Source organism: Cucumis melo, chromosome 10 (genome assembly GCF_025177605.1).
Source record: "Cucumis melo cultivar AY chromosome 10, USDA_Cmelo_AY_1.0, whole genome shotgun sequence".
Taxonomy (NCBI): domain Eukaryota; kingdom Viridiplantae; phylum Streptophyta; class Magnoliopsida; order Cucurbitales; family Cucurbitaceae; genus Cucumis; species Cucumis melo.
Window position 1 is genome coordinate 2,167,838 of NC_066866.1, and position 18,331 is coordinate 2,186,168.

General features: G+C 31.3%; 4 protein-coding genes across 9 annotated transcripts; 2 read left to right on the forward strand and 2 right to left on the reverse strand.

Moving 5' to 3' along the window:
- Nucleotides 1–421: 421 nt before the first annotated feature.
- Nucleotides 422–3,997, reverse strand: LOC103489214 (peroxidase 11). Its single transcript, XM_008448277.3, has 5 exons — nt 3,792–3,997; nt 3,255–3,655; nt 2,136–2,327; nt 1,524–1,689; nt 422–1,007 (listed from the first exon to the last, which is right to left on the reverse strand). The coding sequence occupies exons 2-5, from the start codon at nt 3,540–3,542 to the stop codon at nt 577–579; spliced, it is 1,077 nt and encodes a 358-aa protein (XP_008446499.2). The 5' UTR covers nt 3,543–3,655; nt 3,792–3,997; the 3' UTR covers nt 422–576.
- LOC127151438 (uncharacterized) lies at nt 2,271–6,233 on the reverse strand. 2 transcript variants are annotated; one of them, XR_007824382.1, is made up of 3 exons: nt 5,773–6,233; nt 3,255–3,347; nt 2,271–2,327 (listed from the first exon to the last, which is right to left on the reverse strand). XR_007824382.1 is itself a non-coding variant. In XM_051091111.1 (1 exon), the coding sequence occupies exon 1, from the start codon at nt 5,924–5,926 to the stop codon at nt 5,780–5,782; it is 147 nt and encodes a 48-aa protein (XP_050947068.1). In that variant the 5' UTR covers nt 5,927–6,233; the 3' UTR covers nt 5,622–5,779. The 2 variants fall into 2 exon arrangements, 1 of the variants encoding a protein (XP_050947068.1); XM_051091111.1 differs by lacking the exons at nt 2,271–2,327; nt 3,255–3,347 and having other exon boundaries at nt 5,622–6,233.
- Nucleotides 4,553–5,552, forward strand: LOC103489215 (serotonin N-acetyltransferase 2, chloroplastic). Its single transcript, XM_008448278.3, has one exon. The coding sequence runs from the start codon at nt 4,936–4,938 to the stop codon at nt 5,515–5,517; it is 582 nt and encodes a 193-aa protein (XP_008446500.1). The 5' UTR covers nt 4,553–4,935; the 3' UTR covers nt 5,518–5,552.
- Nucleotides 6,234–13,641: 7,408 nt separating the features above from the next.
- On the forward strand, nt 13,642–17,546 carry LOC103489213 (basic leucine zipper 43). Of its 5 annotated transcripts, none has more exons than XR_007824384.1 (3): nt 13,642–14,045; nt 16,808–16,875; nt 17,082–17,546. XR_007824384.1 is itself a non-coding variant. In XM_051091114.1 (3 exons), exon 1 carries the CDS (start codon nt 15,434–15,436, stop codon nt 16,034–16,036), a length of 603 nt encoding a protein of 200 aa, XP_050947071.1. In that variant the 5' UTR covers nt 14,067–15,433; the 3' UTR covers nt 16,037–16,574; nt 16,808–16,875; nt 17,082–17,546. The 5 variants fall into 5 exon arrangements, 3 of the variants coding, with proteins under 3 accessions (XP_050947071.1, XP_050947070.1, XP_050947069.1); XR_007824383.1 differs by having other exon boundaries at nt 13,643–14,045; nt 16,808–16,861; XM_051091114.1 differs by lacking the exon at nt 13,642–14,045 and adding an exon at nt 14,067–16,574.
- The last annotated feature ends 785 nt before the right edge of the window (nt 17,547–18,331 follow it).

Consider the following 18,331-nt stretch of genomic DNA (forward strand, 5'->3'; position numbering starts at 1 on the left):
ATATATAATTTTGCTACCCGATTAAGAAATTAAGAGTGTCAAATTAAGAGATGACATTCATAAATTGTATATGTATTTATGCTATTTGCATCATAGTTCTAAAAAATATATCAAATATAAACTTTCTTACCTTACCGATACCTTTAACTATATCGACAAAACTTTATGTTTTTCTATTGACCTTTGATCGATGATAACATATATGTTATATGATATTGTAATTTATAAAAAATTTAACATAAAGCAAATTCATCTTCGTGTTATACATATATCATGAAATATGACAAATAATTTGAACATTAAGATTTACTTTTGCATTTATCTTCCCTAAATTGGTGGAAAATATAACCCAGCAGTGAATAGGAACCTAAATTCCAAAGAAACAAACACAGAATTTCATATATAATATAGAAGATTTAACTTAAAACTCAAAAAGCATACATTATGATTTGAAGATCAAACTTCCTATGCTTTAATACTCATACAAATTTGCATGATGAACATGTTACAAAGATTGTAATATCAGAACAATTCCTTTATAAATAGAAAGAAGATTTAGTTTCCCTTTTTGTTCTCTCATGTATTAATAAACCTGCAGTTTTTCCTAACTTCTCCATTGACAAAGCTATCAGAATTGGTAATATTTCCCAATTTCACCATAGAATCAGAGAATTGCTGAAAGAAAGCAATTGGATCGGCAGCATATTTCTTCACCAATGCCTTAGTTTCTATCCCCAAAAGGCTGGAATACAATTCTTGATCTGAATTCAAAACCCCTTCTCCTCTCATCAACATTTGGAAATAAGAGCTGTCAAATAGCTCTGGTGTCATATTGTCCATTGCTGTTATGTTGTTCTCTCCTGTTTTACCAACTAAGGGACATATTGACCTTAACTTCTCGATGTACGACCTCGAAATCGGGTTGTTTGGGTCTGAAGTCGCGTCGAAATCCCCATAGATTCTTTGTCTGAAATTCTCACACCTTGCCATTCCGATTGTGTGCGCTCCTGGAAAATACGAGCTCCAAACTCACAAAAAATTTAACTATATCTTTAAACTGACCCAAAGTCTTAACAATAGCTTTCATAATTTTGTTGGCATTTTCCAGAAGTACATCAGAAAGATTTTAGAAATGCAACTGTTAGATTACATTAACTTACTCTAAAGTTTTGTCAGTTAGTCCTATACTTTCTATCTATTAGGTCTTTATTGGTTGAGTTAATGCGAGCAACTTTATAGATAAGAAACTTACTACCATTTCAAGGGTTGATGGTTCTATCTTCCTATCAAACAATTGCTAAACTAAACGAAGAAAGAAGAAAAAAGTACGATGTTGAATGTTAATACAGCAAATGTGCCATGGAACTGTTAAAAATAACGAAATGGCATAGACCAACGAAATCGAGTTTAAACAAGTACCTTTATAATACCAACTAAAAAGTTTAGGAACTTCTTAAAATTCGATAACAACATTTATAGTTTAATCTAATAGTTACGAAATCTAAATTGAAAGAGTTTAATACCTGATAGAGCTACCATGTCAGTAACCGAGAGACCCTGATAAAGAAACTTGGAGATGATGCTGAGAAGCCCCTCATTGGCAGAGGGAAGATTTGTGTTTGCAAGTTCATAACTTGCACTTGTCGAATCCTTTCTTCCTAGGGGAACATCCCAGTAAGGCCCACCCACCTGGGAAAGGAGAAAATTTTTCTTAGAGAGAACAATTTAAAATACAAAACCGTAAATAACACAAAATAAAATAACTTAGGTTTCTCCATATTTGTCGGCTTTTGAAGCGTCAAATAACATATTCAAGACATTCCAACATGACACTCATCAATGATTTTAAATCAGAATAACTTTTGACGACGCCTTCATGTCTCGTTTGATAACTATTTAGTTTCTTGTTTTTTAAGATTAACCTTAGAAACACTTACTTCCTCCTATAGATTTCTCTGTTTTGTTACCCCTCCGTTGTTTTTGTTTATAGAACTTAACTAAGAATTCGAGTGTTTCTCCGATGAAAGTAAACACCATGTTACCGTATTTGAGAAAACAAACGTAAACTTCAAAAACATAGAAATAAAAGACGCAATCTCCTCAAGGTTGTAAGTAAATTTGGGATTAAAAATTACCAGAATCACAGCATCCCTGGCAGCAATAGTGAGTATATCAGCACAAGAAACAATCCCAGGACATTCTGATTCAATGCTGTTCTTTATCCTATCAATGATTCTAAAGCCTTTGAGAGAGTGTATGTTGTTGGAAGCTTTTTTTTCTCCCTGTAATGTTATTGTGTCGTCCAGCAAAACTGACCCGTCGCACCCCTGATTCAAATCCTAACAATTAGTTAAGTTCATACAAATATCTTCCACGTATATTGAATCAGGTAAAAACAAGACTTAGATGCACACAAGTGCTCGAGTATATATTATATTATATACTCGATTCATTTTTCCAATCCAAAGTATAGTATGATATTTATAAATTAATTATTCAAATTATAATTAAACATTGTGTTATAAAAAAATAAAATAATAATGATACAAATTTTGTTTGCATAAAACATTTGATATCTAAATCAATAATTGTTCATTGTCAACCACACCATAACTAGTTAATTTATAAACATAATTTCAAACACATTCTAAATCATAATTTAAACTATTATCCAATTTTTAAATAGGTTACCAAACACATATATAAATCTAACTTTTTTTTTCATTCCATCTCTTGCTTTCTAATTTCGTCGATAAACATAAACTTCAAACTTATATCTAAAAAATTGATTAGTTTTTTTAAAATATTTTGAATTTGTCAAGGACCTATAAGACAAAAAAACCTAAAAGTTCAAGAATTTGTTAAATACAAAATAAAAATCCAAAAAAGTTTATTAAACATGTACTCATCAAAATTTAAGAACTAAATATACATGACTTTAAAGATTAGAGACTAAGCTTATAAGTTAAGTACAAAAGAATTATAACAAAGAAAAAATTACCTTTCACAGATTTTTGTCTTCTTCTTCTAAGAAAAGAAAAACTTGGATACTTTGTGAGATAAAAATTTTAAATATAGAAAATTTGTTTTATAGAAATTGGATCGTTATCTATTTTTTCAAGGGTGAATATGATTAGTTACAGTCTAATCACCAAAAGAAAAACAAACGAGAAATAAGACATAATAAACACCAAACACAAACATTATCAATTTCACTTTTCGATGGAATAAAAGTAAAATAAGTGAAAATGAACCTGAACGAAACAATCATGAAAATGCAATCGAACAACAAGAGCTGCATTACGCGGTTCAGAAAGAACAGCACACTCCATCTCTTTCCTCACAATCTGCAACACATTGGGACAAGTTTTGGCATAGTAATCCAAAGTCAATCGGGTCTCCCCTGTTTCAAACAAACTATAGCTCACAACAAACAAACCACAATACACAATCATCATCACAACTCCATAAACTTTATTTGAGATTCCCATTTTGATTTTGAAATTAAGGTTTAGAAAGTGGGAAATATGGAAAATGGGCATCTAAGTTTTATAGAAGAAGTTGCTTTCTTGCATGGCTGCTATTGAGTGTTTTTAGTCAATAGAAGATGCAACAACTAAATATTGGTCTGGTTGTTGGGTCTTCCTTACATTTCCTAAATGAAGAAGAATTGAGAAAAAGAGTTAATATGATTGGGTGAATTAAGGATATTAATATTAGAGCTAGTCACCAAACCAAAGTGTAGCCATAATTAATTAACCTATCCTTAAAAACAAAAAGCTAATACCAACCTTTGAGTTTCTTTCTCTGTTTTTTTCTCTCTGTTTTTAAGCGATAACTCCGTCTTCAAGGCCGCTTTTCACCCACTGTTGCCTTACATTTCTTCCGTTCTCACGGAGTTAATATGTTGGAGTTATTCAATTTGTATTTGAAATGTGTTTTCGAGAAAACCTTTAATAGCAATCCCATTTAGAGTTTTTTTGCAAAGTTATTTCGAAATTGCTAAAATCAATTTTGTCTTTCCACTTCTATATATATATATATATGTATATATATTATTTTTCTCTCTAGAAGAGAGGTGGCAGAGTGGGATAGATTGAGTGGGTTAATTAAATTGGTTGGAGGTCGAGCAAGCGTATACGTTCAAAATTAAGCTAAACCAAATGAGGATCCAAACCAAACACACGAAATTGAAAAATAAATCTCTATTTCCCTCTAACCTTTTCCAATTTGTAGGCTTGAATTTTGCTGAAAGAACATTGTAGATTCAAATTTCAATGCATTTAATAATAACTTCATTTAACTTTTTACCTCTTTTTGCTTTAGAATATATTATGCTATGAACCGTTTTCACCTTTTTTTTTTTTTTTTTCCTCTTTTAAGTTGTTACAAAACAGAACTACACATTCCCATTTTTTAAATTGCACACTTCTTACCTTTTTGTGCCTTGGAATACAAATTTCTGTTATTTGTTATATAGCTTTTGAAAACCTTTTTTCAAATCATTGTGCATACCAATCTTTGCCAAAAATCAATGGTAAACATTTTTTTTTAATAAAGTAAAAGATATGAACTACATGTCAACTTTATGCTAATTGAGTAAACCAAAGTGAAAGTGATTATGACATGTTTTTAGTTCATTCAAATAGAATAGCATTAGAAAGTATAAAATGATCAAAAAGTCCTAAGTAAGTAAATTTAACCCTGGGAGAGTGATTTCTTTATTGTTTACATGTCCGAAATGAAAGGCCCACTTATCCATGGAAAAGCAAGAAAGTCCTTCCGGTCCAAACGACTGCTTTGTATTACTTGCATACGAAGCCTCCATTATCACCACAAACTTCCAACCCTTCCATGGCGTCTCTTAACACCAATCAAACCTTCCATTTTCAGATAACATTCACTTCTCCCATTTCTCTCTAACTTCCTCTAACAATGCTACTTCCGGCCATCACCTCCGCCCCTTTTTCCTCCTCACTTCGTCTCACTAACCCCATCTCCCCCCATCCACGTTACGTCGCCGTCTCCATCTCTGCCCAAGCCTCGCCGGCGAATTCTAGCTACAGCGTCTCCGACAAGGACCTCGAATCCCGCGGCTTCGTGCTTCACCGCACCGTCTCCGACCTCAACCTCGACCACCTGAACTCGGTCTTTGCCGCCGTAGGATTCCCCAAACGCGATCCAGACAAGATCAGGGTCGCGTTGGAGAACACCGACGCCTTGCTGTGGATCCAATACGGTAAAACACAACGACCGGTGGCGTTCGCTAGGGCTACAGGCGACGGTGTGTTCAACGCGATTATATGGGATGTGGTGGTGGATCCTTCCTTCCAAGGGCTTGGTCTGGGAAAAGCCGTGATCGAGAGGATTATCGAAGACCTTCGTCGTAAAGGCATTTCCAATATCGCATTGTATTCAGAGCCTCGTGTTCTAGGGTTCTACAGACCTCTAGGGTTCGTCGCGGATCCGGATGGAATCCGTGGAATGGTGTATTCGAGAAAGAAAAAGAAAAACTAATTACAGAATGTTGAATCCAGATCGTTTTCTCGCCATTCCCCTCCTTTTCATCAAATCAAAGTTTAATTACCTAAGCATTCACACTCAGAAAAAACAAACAAACAAACAAACAAACAACCAATCAATCAATCAATCAATTCCACTAGCCAATTCTGTCTCCATTGTAATGAAATCAAAATTACTCTCCAAGATTCAGATCAAACAGACGACGAAAGAATCAGAACAGGTTTCCGATGAAAATTGAGAAGAGCGTACCACCGAATTAGGAAACATCCTTGGCACAGTTCAAGAAAGCAGCAGAACAAAGGATGGAAGCAATAAGAGCGAAAATTGCCAAACCAATGGCGAGTGAAATCCCGGCCACGAACAAATCCAATAGGCCTTGAATGCTCAAACCGATCACCATCATCCACTTCTTCTTCTTCTTCTTCCTGTTTCTTCAAGTTGCTATTCTGCGTGGGAGAGTAAAAACAAAAAGCAAAAAGCCCGTAGCCATTAACAAAGAGGCAGCAAAATTTCGACACGCCTTAGAGCTTTGCGGTGGAAATCAGTGTTGATTTCTACGTGTCGACTTTTTCCTTCACCCCTCTCTATTCCTTGTCTCTTGGTGTGTAATATTAGATTATATAATTTTCCTTTTCCAATATCCACTCCTTACACTAATCTTTTTATATTTCACTTATTAATTTAATGAAATTAAGCTTTCCTTCAAAATATTCCCTGTTTTAAATATTTAATTTAATTTCAAGTCACTAAATTTAGATTTATTAAAATTACTAAAATTTAACTTTGATGATAGTTGTAATGATCCAGATAGCTCAATTTGTATACTAACATGTATTCTTTTCTACTTTAGGTTGGATTTCTATCATTATCTGTACATTATTTACTCAAATCAGAAAAGAAAGGACAAGAATGAAATCTTAGGAGTTGATAATATTGAAAGTTCATGGTAAATAATACTGTTTCTTCGCTTCTTTAATATTAGACTATAGTCTTGATTTTATGTAGTGTACTTATTATTTTTTTCATCGACATATTTTGACTTAATTTACTCATTAATATGTGTGTGTGTATATATATATATAGAATAAGCTTTTATATTTTGTACAAGAAAAGATGCTACGACTTGGGCTCATATTGGACCCCAACTCCATTTTCGCCGCACCAGCCCATTAGATCAAATGCTTAGAAAGAGTGATTTTTATACGTAAACGAAGTATGAAGTTCAAACTACGTGTTTGGTTGCTTACGTTGGGATGAATTTGTGATCCAATCTAATCTAAATTAGTGTTTTGAATTTGATTTATAATTTCCAATCTAATTTTATTTTTCATAGTTTTTATATTTACGATCTCGTTTTTGTTTTGTCTTTTAATTATTTACGTTTTCTAGTACTCCTCTTTTTTAGTGATCTTAATTACATTACAGTTTTCCAAACGACTTCGAACTTTAAACTTTTAGTTGTTAACGTTTTTATCTCACTTCAGTTATATACATTTGTTAATCTGTTAATACATTTGTATGTTTTGTTTTGTTTTTTTTTTTTTTTTTTTTTTTGCTTGCTTTACTACTTTAATTATTTATACGTTGATGTTTAAAGTAAGATAGTTATATATAATTTTAATACTTTAAAGTACAAATTACATTTTATTATTATACTAATTATGTGATAAATTGATAGAAAAAAACATCGTTACAAATCTAAACAAATTTAAGTACCAACACAAGTTAAGGAAAAAGAATTAGAGTAAAATTGATTATGTTTATCTCAAAGGTCTCTGATTATTAAACTTGAGAACAATTATTTTTATCTAAAAAGAAATATTAGTATTTCTCTCTAAATACTTTTTCATTGAAATAAATTATTACGAACATCTCGATCTTAGTAAAATAAAATAAATATATTTTTTTTCTCGTGTGATTTAGGTTTAAAAATGAAATTCTTCCCCCATAAAAGTTCGATACTATATAATAGACAATAATACATGAATGAAACAAATGAGAAGTTTGAGCCCATGTCCTTTTCAAAAGGGGGGTTTTACTTTTTATTTATTATTTCAATATAGCTATTTCTTATGAGTATTAAAAATTTGAGTTGTGGTATTTTGTTTATAGTGAGAACATGTGAGAATTGATCATTGTGCTTGATAGATGTAGATTGATCATTGAGTGGCACCTCTAGTGGTTGCCAATTCGGCAACAAGCTAAGCTACCTCTTCCCATTTAATAGCTTACCGCCAACTACCAAGCAGCTCTACAATATAATTAATTTATGATTGTGTTCAATTACATTAACGTCCATCGCTTTGGTCGAAGATTTAGAGTTAGGCTCTACTTCTTGTTTGGTTCAAGTAGCTATTGGACTAGCAGTAGATTATATAATTAGAAAAAACATGAATTTCGTGACTTGTGAACTTTTTACATATGTGTTTTACGATTAAACAACTTTTCAAGACTTAACGGTTATTATACTAAACAACTTCACTCGTTTCTCCAAATATTCTTAAGGGACCGTTTTGGGGTAAGGATTATTTAAACTATAATAAGGATTATTTAAAACTATAATAATTACCTTTTGCTACAATAATTAAATATTTATATCGATATGTTGTATGTTGTTTCTTTTAGGGACAACAAAACTAAGATATAAAAAATCTTTAACTTGTTTGTTCCTTCACTTGTTTGGATAGAAAGACCACCCTATGGATGATTGTTTTTGTGTTTAGTACTTTAATGTATTTCTAGTCTCTTGTTCTTCTTTCGTTAGATATCTATAGAAAATGATTCTAAAAATTACCATTGAATTAACTCACTTTGAGGCAAGATTTTCTTTATTCACATGTCACTTTTCCATGTCATATTAAAGATACAACGATTATATAGTGCTTTTTAAATATTAATCTAAAATATATAGCTTTTAAGCTTCTTTTTTTCTTTTTAACTTACAACTCTTGAAACTCAAGAATGGTGAAACCTGAGATGATATATTTATTTTCACTACTTTAAGATGATATCAAAACAGATGGTTCAAGAAAGTCTTGTGTTAAGGCCCTGCAATAATAATGTTATTTCCTTCAAATTAAAATTCATTTCCACTTGTTAGGAAACTTTTGGATGTATACGTATTACCAAAAAATTTGTTGTTCAAATCTCTTATCTAAGTTTAGGTTAAAAGTGTCAATCATGAATCAACCTAAAAAAAAAGGAATTTTTAAATAGAAAATTGAATAGATATTTTCTTTTTGTATGTGAATAAATTATATATATATATATATATATATATATATATTTGATATACGTGTTACGTGTACGCACAAAAAAGGAAAATAAGATAACCTCAGCCACAAATGCCAAGCTCTAGTGGATTTAAACCTTAACCAATATTAAAAACCAAATTACATGCGTTTAAGCTATGGTTTTGTACTATATATTATAAAATTCCTAAATCAAACTTAGCACATCCACTCCCATTCATATTATTATATTATTCTTAATTCATTCATTCATGGCTAATTAAACTTTAATTTGAGATCAAACAAAAACTATGTCTGCATACGCACACCTACATATCGTGTGAGAAATTCTTCCACCGACAGATTTAATATAGATTAGGGAGGCTCGGGCCTCTCTAAACTTTATTGTCTTTATATAATATATATAAAAAAAAAACTATTTAATTTTTAATAATTATATGTAGGTTGATGGTTATTCTATTTGTCGGCTCCCTTCTGATCCAGGTTCAAAATTTTTCTATATAATTTATTTTTCTTTTAGCCCCTTGTCAATATATTTTTTTTTTGTGACAGTTGCTAACAGTTTTTTAGTGACGATGATCTATAAATGTAAGTATCTATCATTGTAGATAAATAATTAAGAATTTAAGAGAGAAAAAAGATGAAGATCTTTAAATGTTAAAAATTTTTATGACAATTTTTCAACATCCAACCTTGATACGTGATTTATAAAGAAAACACGTTTCAATGTTGTTATTTGTTTAAGAAATATTCATATAATGTTATCTATGACATTTTTCCGAATGTTCCAAAAATTCCCTTAGAGTATAAGTTCTTTAGGATTACAAAAACTAAGACATGAATATAGTGTACATGTTAACCTAGAACACAAGTTTGGATCATCATATCATTGTGACCACACTATTTTCATAATTGAACATCATATCCTTACATTCTTCTTCCATCCGTTAAGATAAAGAGGACCTCAAAATTTCTCTACAAATAGTATAATAATATTGTCCACTTTGAGTATCACACCATAACCTTCTTTCGAGACTCAAAATATCTCCACAGTTTCATGACATTGTCCACTTTGAACATACACTTTCATGTTTTCCTTTCAGTACCACACTAAAGAGTTTCGAAATAGTTGTCTTCACTTATATATCTCATATCATCCACTTTATCTAATCGATGTAAGACTTTTGATCGTTAATTCTTATTTCATTAAAGATAAATCTCTATAAAACTCGTCTCATACCGACAAACAAACATATTTAGTTGAAAGAGTTTTTTTTTTTTTTTTTTATGAAATTAACATCATAGCATAAAATGTAAAAATGAAAATAAAGAGAATAAGAAAAGGTAGATTATGTGTTTCCGTTATCTTGGAATGGAATATGGCCGACACTTGATAAATCCGTACAATCCATTTGAATAAATATAAAAAAATGGAATGGTCAAAGCCCCCAAGAGGAGGAAAATGAGAGGAGGAGAGTGAAGATAAGAAGAAGAAAAAAAAGTCAATAATATATACATTAATAAAATAAAATTATTAATATATCAATTTAGTCTCCAGCCTTATTCACCCCTTCCCCCCTTTTTTTTCCCATTCTCCAATTTCAATTCTATATAGTTTCAATTTAATCTCCAATGCTTATTTTATTTTATTAACATCAGTAAAAATTATATTTTTTAAAAAAATTAAAAATTAAAAATTAATTAAAGGAGAACGACTTTTACAAAGTATAGCAAATTTTTCAAATGATATATATAAAGGGTTTGATAAATTTTACCCTATTAACTAAAAAATTCATAAAATATAGTAAAATATTACAACGTATCAGTGATTTATCATGATAGACACATATAGTAATATATTTTGGTATATTATAAATCTACTGTAATATTTTTTTAAAAAAATGTTATCATTTAAAGTAATTTTGCAAATTAAAATTAGAACAAAGAAAGAAAAAAAAGAAAGAGGGGGGTGGAGGGGGCTGTTTAAATGGAGACAGTGGACGTAGGTACAGGGATTTGTTCGTACATTTTGTTTGTGGCTGCCACTCCCCCACTCCCCTTCCTCCCCCCACTCCCCATTTGCCACTCTACACTACGCAGTACGCACCCTTCTTCTTTCGCAATGCAACCCCCCTTCAACACACACCGCCATCTTCTTCCCATCTTCTCTTTCTCTTTTTATCCTTTTCTTTTGTTAAATAAAATTCAATCCATTCTTTTTTAGTGCTTTATAAGTAAATTTACTTTCATTTAACAATTTACTTTTTGAGTCCTTTTTTTTTATTATTATTATTATTATTAATATAATTATCCAATGGTGCCCTACGTTATTTTAAAGCTTTTGTTTATATCATATTTCTTAATAGAACACTTAAAATCTAGTGTATGTATTACAATTTACACATCACTAAAACATCTTGTTAAATACATTCAATTTTTTTTTTAAAAAAAATGATTGCTTTTAATGGATTTAAGCTTGTGAAAGTGTACGATAAAAAAGATTTGACTTTAAAAAAAGAAAAGAAAAACAAAATATGAAAGTACTGTTTTTGTAAAGTGTTGTTGGAGTTTTTAGAATGATTTGACTGGATGTCGTTATAAAGAAACTCAATCAAATCAACTAAAAAAAACCCACCATTTTTATCCCTGTTTTTATTGTCCTTTATTTTCCTCAATTATTGGCATTAAATGTTTTGGTTCCAACAAACCCAAAAGTAAAATTGAACGCACGAGCAAAGCCGTGAGTACTGCCCACTGCCCACGCCGCGCCCAACTGCGACCAACGCAACACCCATAGTTCAAAATATCTCAATCTATGTATATGTTGCATATACTTTTATAAAGTCGACGAATTTACATTTACGTAAGAATTTTGTAGGTTAAAATGTCGAACAAATTAATTTTTATGTACAACTTTTCGGTGTTAACCATGTTAACGTCGTTGGTTTTAAAAATTAACCAATACTATTAACCGATAAGAATTTGTTGGAAAATGATTGTAATCAAGAACACTTTGCTAAAAATACAGCACCAAGAAAGAAAATGTCTATGGGTGAAGTGACATCTCCTTTATTCTTAAATGGACTGAAATATCTATTTAAAATTTGTTTATAGATCACAAAATTAACGAGTGGTTTTGAATTCACGAAACTATAATTGAATTACGTTAAAATATTCAAGGTGGAAAAATCGATATGGACAAGCACGAAAAGTTTATTTTCCTCGTAGTATAGTATATTATCGACAAGCTATCTACAACAACTTTGATATTGATATTAAAAATTAAACGTAGTTTTAATCTGGAAATTATAATTTTTTTTTATACAATACGTGGATCGAGAAAATTGAACCGACTTCGAGGTTAATGTATCATATTCAAAATTAAGTCCATAAAATGAAATGTTCTATATCGATATACAAGTAGTCAGGAGTTTTTATTCGAATAAACCTCTCATAAGGGTCTTAATTATGATTGATGATCCGCCCCATGTAAACTTATGCGATATATAATCTTTTGTTATGTCACAATCTATTATTATTTTCTTTAATGTATCGTGTTAGGAATAACAACATATATCATTATAACATGAGAGGGACATCCGTAATGCGATGATATAACCTAATGTGGATTGAAAGCATAAGATTTTCGTATGTAATATAATTATAATATTAGACTTACAAAGAGTAAAAATGGTGGAAGTCTTATCAAGAAAATAAAGAAAAGTGGGTACATTGATCATAGACCTCTAGTCATGTTTTTATCGTACAATTTGACTATTTTCAAATTGACATATCTTTGAAGTTATAAATAAAATAAATCAATTTAATTTCAAACATAATCATTGTATAGTTTTTCTCATTTTGGTTGTTTAAGGTTTAGGTTTCAAAATTTAGATGAAAATCTCAAAGTTTAGTAATAGAATTTAATTGTCTTAGAGAAAAATAAATTAATTAATATGTCATTTTATAAAATTACATTATAACTAGCAAAATAGAAGAAGGTGAGTTCATAAATTAAAATATTTATGCTATAACTATAAATATTCTAAATTTTATATGTATATAAAAAAAATGACCTTTAAGAATGTAAAGTATACTGTATATTATTTTTCTTAAATATTTGACAAAATACTAAGTGTATGTTTGGTGACAATTTCGTTTTTTATTTTTAGATTTTGAAATTAAATCAGTTTTCAATTCGTTTATTATAATCATTCAAATATTTTTTAACTATAAAAGTTGAATTTTTAGTTAAATTTTAAAACTTATTCTTTTGCGTTCAAATTTGATTTGTTTTAAAAGATATCGATGAAAAAGTTGATAAGAAAGCATTACCTATTGAAGTGGAAGTAGTGGTTATAATATTGTTTTTAAAAATCCAAAAAGTAAATTAGTTATCAAATTAGATCTAAAAATATTTATTTAATTTAATATACTATTTTGGTTCTTCTATAGATTTCATTTTAAAAAAACCGAAAAATAAATTAGTTATAAATATAAAAAAGTGGAGAGAACATGAGCTTAGCTCAACGGTCTATATACCTAAGAAAAAGAGATCCCGACATCCCGAGTTGTACTAAAAAAGGACATTTTCATAATTCTACACCATTTAAAAATGGTTATCAGTATAATAAATTGTAGCATAATTTAAGTCGTTGAAGATGGATGCCAAGACAAGCACGAGTAATTGATTGCCAGGGTTGGCTATGCAAAGTTGGTTGTTGGAGATGTCGTGTGAGTGATAATCAAAAGCTGAAATTGATATGAGTCGTGGTGAATTGATAAAATATATCGACTCAACTTCACGAACCTTTAAAGTTAGTATGTTATTATATAACTTATTTCAGGTCGGTGAACCAAATACTCTAAACATTTTATGAAACTATAGAGATTGAATTTATGATAAGAAGTGTGACAAAAAAATGAATAAAAGAAGGAAAGGGCAAACATGAAAAGGTTGTCTAAGCAGACCACTTTGGAGAGAAACGGAAGCCATTGGAGTACGATATGTAATTGATGTTTTAAAGTTGTTGAAGTACGCTTGTCTTCATCTTGTTCGTCCAAATCCTTGAAGCAATTGATTACAACAATGGAGTTGGAAGCTGATTTTCCAGTTTAAAAAGGAAACAAAAAAAGCCACCGATTAAATAACTACATCTTCATTTCAGAACTGCGACCTCCAATTCACTTCTTCTACTTACATCTGGATTCGATGTGACACTGAACTTTAAACCACCCTTTCTCCCACGCTCTTATCCAACCAAAAAGAAGGTATGTAATTGTTTTAACAACAATTATATATTCTGTTCTGTTTTATCTTTCCATGAAATTCCGATTAGTTTAGTAATTGTATGGAGAGAAAAAAAAAGTTTGGTTTCGTAAAGTAGGTCATACGAGACTTTGTTAATTGCTATCAACTTTTTGATCTAATCTTTGTTGTAAACTAAACTAATTTGCAAGTGGGTTTCAAGTAGAAGAGGCGAAAAGAAGAGGAAAGATTAGATAAGCAAATGGGAAAAAATTGGATTAAAGTATTTATGTGAATAATTTATTGTTAGAACTATGGGAAAGCTTGACTTAGGTGTGCTATTGCGGACACTTGGTGGAGTCGTGTGCTTAAATAATCATTTGGATAACATTGGAGCTTATGACATTAAGAGAAATTTTTCTGTTCCTTTTGGAGTTTCTCGACTTTATTACTTTAAGTATGATAAATGGGTGGAGAGGAAGAAGATTGACACGACTTTTTTAATCCAAGTTTTTCTTTTTTTATTGGGTTGGTATACGGTACAACAATTATGCTTTTTCAACGTTGAAAGAACACATCCAAGTTTAGGACAAGGTTTAGTATTTCTTGTTATGACGCATGCAAGTGAATGAAACAAAAAGGGAAAAATGCAACCACAGCCAATCAATATGAATGGAATGGTAGCCAACGCAAAGCCAAATTTTTGGTATGGTTTTATGCATATACTTCACAGACAAGGTTTTTGATGAAATGCTTCAGAGAAATAGATGAAGCAGCGATTTAGGTAAATGATGCAAACAACCTAAATGGGTCCCTCCAACCCAATATTTTCAGTGCTTAATGAGTCATCAGAAGTCTAATTAAATTGGTTATCAGAACTTAAAAATTGTTACTTGAGAATTTGCCTTTTTGTAATAACTTTTACTACGTCATTGGTTCATAAGGTCAGGTGTTATTGGCTGCTTGAGTTTAATGCATTATGCTTCTGTAGTCTGGCGGTGAGAATCCCAAAGGAAAAGTTCTCGCCTGAGATTGACTTTTATCACCATTAATCTTTTGTTTTAACTTTTGAATTGTTTCACCCATGACATGATTTCTCCTGTCACTTATGAGCATATATGTATATGACAAATGTGCCTGCGCGTGTTTATATCCACATTAGTTGCATATCAAGCACCATATAAAAGCACTAGAGCTGCACACTAATAGGGTCATTGTAATAATTTGTTTAAACCTTATGCTCATGTAAGCCTCCTAACAACTGTAGCTTTACTTTGCTAAATTGGCCCACTTTTCCAACTTTATCATCCTATAAAAACCCATCAGTCCTCCTGCTCGTATTCCTTGTCTTACCATCAGTAATCTGCTAGACAAACCCTCTGAAGCCACCACTATCAAAAGAATTCCAAATATGCTTCCTGGTGAAATATCTGGCATCCAGTTTTTTCCGTCCGAAAACTCTTTTCAAATTCCTTCAAACATTGACATGATGCAGAATAGCTTTCAAACTCTCCATCATTTCAATGGCTTCTTAGGCAACCTCCCGATGTCTCACGTCCCCCATCCCAGCCATGAATTCCTTAAACAATCCTCAAGTTTTAGCTACAACTCAACATCTGATGATGCAGAGGAACAACAAAAGAGTATTATTGATGAAAGAAAGCAGAGGAGAATGATTTCTAATAGAGAATCAGCTCGTAGATCGCGGATGAGAAAACAGAAGCACCTTGATGAGCTTTGGTCTCAGGTACTTCGGCTTCGCACCGAGAACCATAAACTGATAGACAAGTTGAACCATGTATCTGATAACCACGAAAAGGTTCTTTTGGAGAATGCCAGGCTCAAGGAAGAAGCCTCCGATCTTCGTCAGATGCTCAGTGACCTGCAAATTGGCAGCCCTTACACTCCTTGCTTGAGTAACCTCGAAGATATTCCCTGCAACACTGCACATATGAGAGCTGAATCTTCATCATGCCAGTCCATCGCCAACTCCATAGATAACCTACTCCATTGAGGATAAATCTTTTAACTCTCTGATAAGAACTTCTAGTTCTTTTTATTTAGTTTTCTGATTAGTCATTAGTCTTTGCCTTGAGCTTGTATGAGATCAGTACTAGAATAAGATTGTTTCAATTTTCAACCATAGGTTGAATCCGGAGTCTACTCAGTATCTGTTAGAATTGCATTCATGAAACAAAGTACTCTCTGCCCGCCGCATATACATAATGAAGCTGGATGAGCCAAAGTACCTGAAAATGATTTAATCATTTTAGATCATGGATGCCTGAATCATAACTTCATAATTTTCCTTTTAAAACCCCACCAGCTTACATCATTAAAGTTCCACCAAAGAGAGAAATGGATAAGAAACAGGAAACAATATAACAGAGGAAGTAAGATTTATGTCCAGTGAGCAAAGTCTATGGTGGAAAAACAGCCAAAATTCTGCACAAAATAAGAGGGGCACAATAGGACAAGCCATGGTGGAGGGTGCTGGTGTTAGTGGCTCATCATTGAAATGAATACCATAAGAGGCCAAACTTTTGAAAATGGTATCCACTAATACAAAAACACCATATTACCTTGCTTTTTTTTTTTTTTGGAAGCTGATTTAAACAATCAAGCTTTACAGTTTATATCTTAATTATACTGTTCAATCACGCAAAAACCTCAAAACAAAGGATTTGACTCTCTTTTTTCTTTTTTCCTCTCTCCCTTTCTCTATCGCTAGTTGTGGCATTAGAATTTGTTGCATAACCTTGGTGTTAAAACTGAAACATTTCAGGCGGCACTGTTAATCAACCATAAGGAATTGTCTTGATCAGAGGTGACGTTTCAGGTGGTGGCTGAACAGTAAATATCTTTTTTTTTTTTTTTTCATTTTCCTTTTTTACATTGACAATTGCTGTTGCATGATCACATCACCTTGCTCTCACCCTTTATTTTATTTCTCAACTACAATGTTCTGTTGCCGCCGTAGTACGATTAAACTCTCTCTACTTTACTGTCATTTGCTGTCAAATTTTTCTTTCCCTTTTGTCTGATTTGGCATCTTTCAGAATCAATTTTGGCTCCAAATACTGAGAACAACTTGAGGGATTTGGATAGGGAAATCCTATCACAATCTCCTTATTCGTCCCCTCTATACAACTTTCTTAAATGAAGGTTTCTTCGTTACTGCTGCTATGTGGAGGGTGAAACAGTAACCAGTTTTCTGCCAGAAGATTGAAATCGGATCATATCCTAGACCAAAATAGATCTGATTTTAATGGATAAGGATTAAGGATCCGACGTGATGATAATATTTGTTGACATACACATATGATATACAGCCCAATGACCGCGAAATGAAACACAAGTTCTCAACTATTGCTTTTGTGTAAACTGGAGTGCTCTTATTTTTCCAAATTACAGTTATTGATGTTGTATTTGAATTGTATTGTTGGATTGGATCTTAGTATTTTCTTTTGTATTCCTTTGTCCCTTGTCAATGATAGCTTGTCCTCGTATTTGGTCTTTGCTTACACTGCATGTTTCTTCGATTGATCATCTAACTCTTTCAATCATTAATTCAATGAAGAGGTTTGTTTTCATTTAATAAATAAATAATATTCATAATAATAGTTACTTATGTGTATTTGTATTACATCGGAAACATGGTTATTTTAGTTTCACAGCAATGGTTGGATTTGATTTAGAATTAATAGTAAACTATTTTTTACAAAATTGTAAATATAGCGAAACGGTCAACTTTTATTAACAATATAATTATCATCGACAAACTCTTACTAGGGATGTGGTCACGTTATTTTTCATTGTGCTCTATTTTTTAATATTTTAGGCTAGATAGTTATATTTACGATTGTACCATTTAAATTTATATCTTTTGTCGGAGATGGTCTCTTCATTAGTCTCAAAAGTCCATGAATACTTTGCCTCTTTTAAAAGATCACAAATATGCATGCTTCATTACTGTATCTATTTTTATCTGATTTCATATATATATTTTTCTTCGTAACAATATGTTGAGGTTGATATCACGTATCTAGTTGACTTAGGCTTATATTTTAGTCACCAATACCATTTCTTAACAATTAATTGTATATATTAAAATATATATATATATATATATATATATATATCATATTGATTCAAATTTATACAATTTTAACTTATTTATTTTTAAAGTTTTAGTTTAAGTATTGTTTTTTATAACAAACTTTAAATTTAATTCCTATCAAATATTGTCAAATAAAAATAGCAAGCAATCTATAGAGCAAAATCCAGTATTAATGTTTCTTTGGTTCTA

Excerpts from the sequence above, each read along its gene's own strand:
- LOC103489214 (XM_008448277.3), bottom strand. The coding sequence starts at position 3,542 with ATGCCCATTTTCCATATTTCCCACTTTCTAAACCTTAATTTCAAAATC. Across the intron at positions 1,690-2,135 it reads CCAGGGATGCTGTGATTCTG|GTGGGTGGGCCTTACTGGGA; the intron begins GTAATTTTTAAT and ends CTCCTTTCCCAG. Across the intron at positions 1,008-1,523 it reads TGACATGGTAGCTCTATCAG|GAGCGCACACAATCGGAATG; the intron begins GTATTAAACTCT and ends CGTATTTTCCAG.
- LOC103489215 (XM_008448278.3), top strand. The coding sequence starts at position 4,936 with ATGCTACTTCCGGCCATCACCTCCGCCCCTTTTTCCTCCTCACTTCGT.
- LOC103489213 (XM_051091112.1), top strand. The coding sequence starts at position 15,434 with ATGCTTCCTGGTGAAATATCTGGCATCCAGTTTTTTCCGTCCGAAAAC.
- LOC127151438 (XM_051091111.1), bottom strand. The coding sequence starts at position 5,926 with ATGATGGTGATCGGTTTGAGCATTCAAGGCCTATTGGATTTGTTCGTG.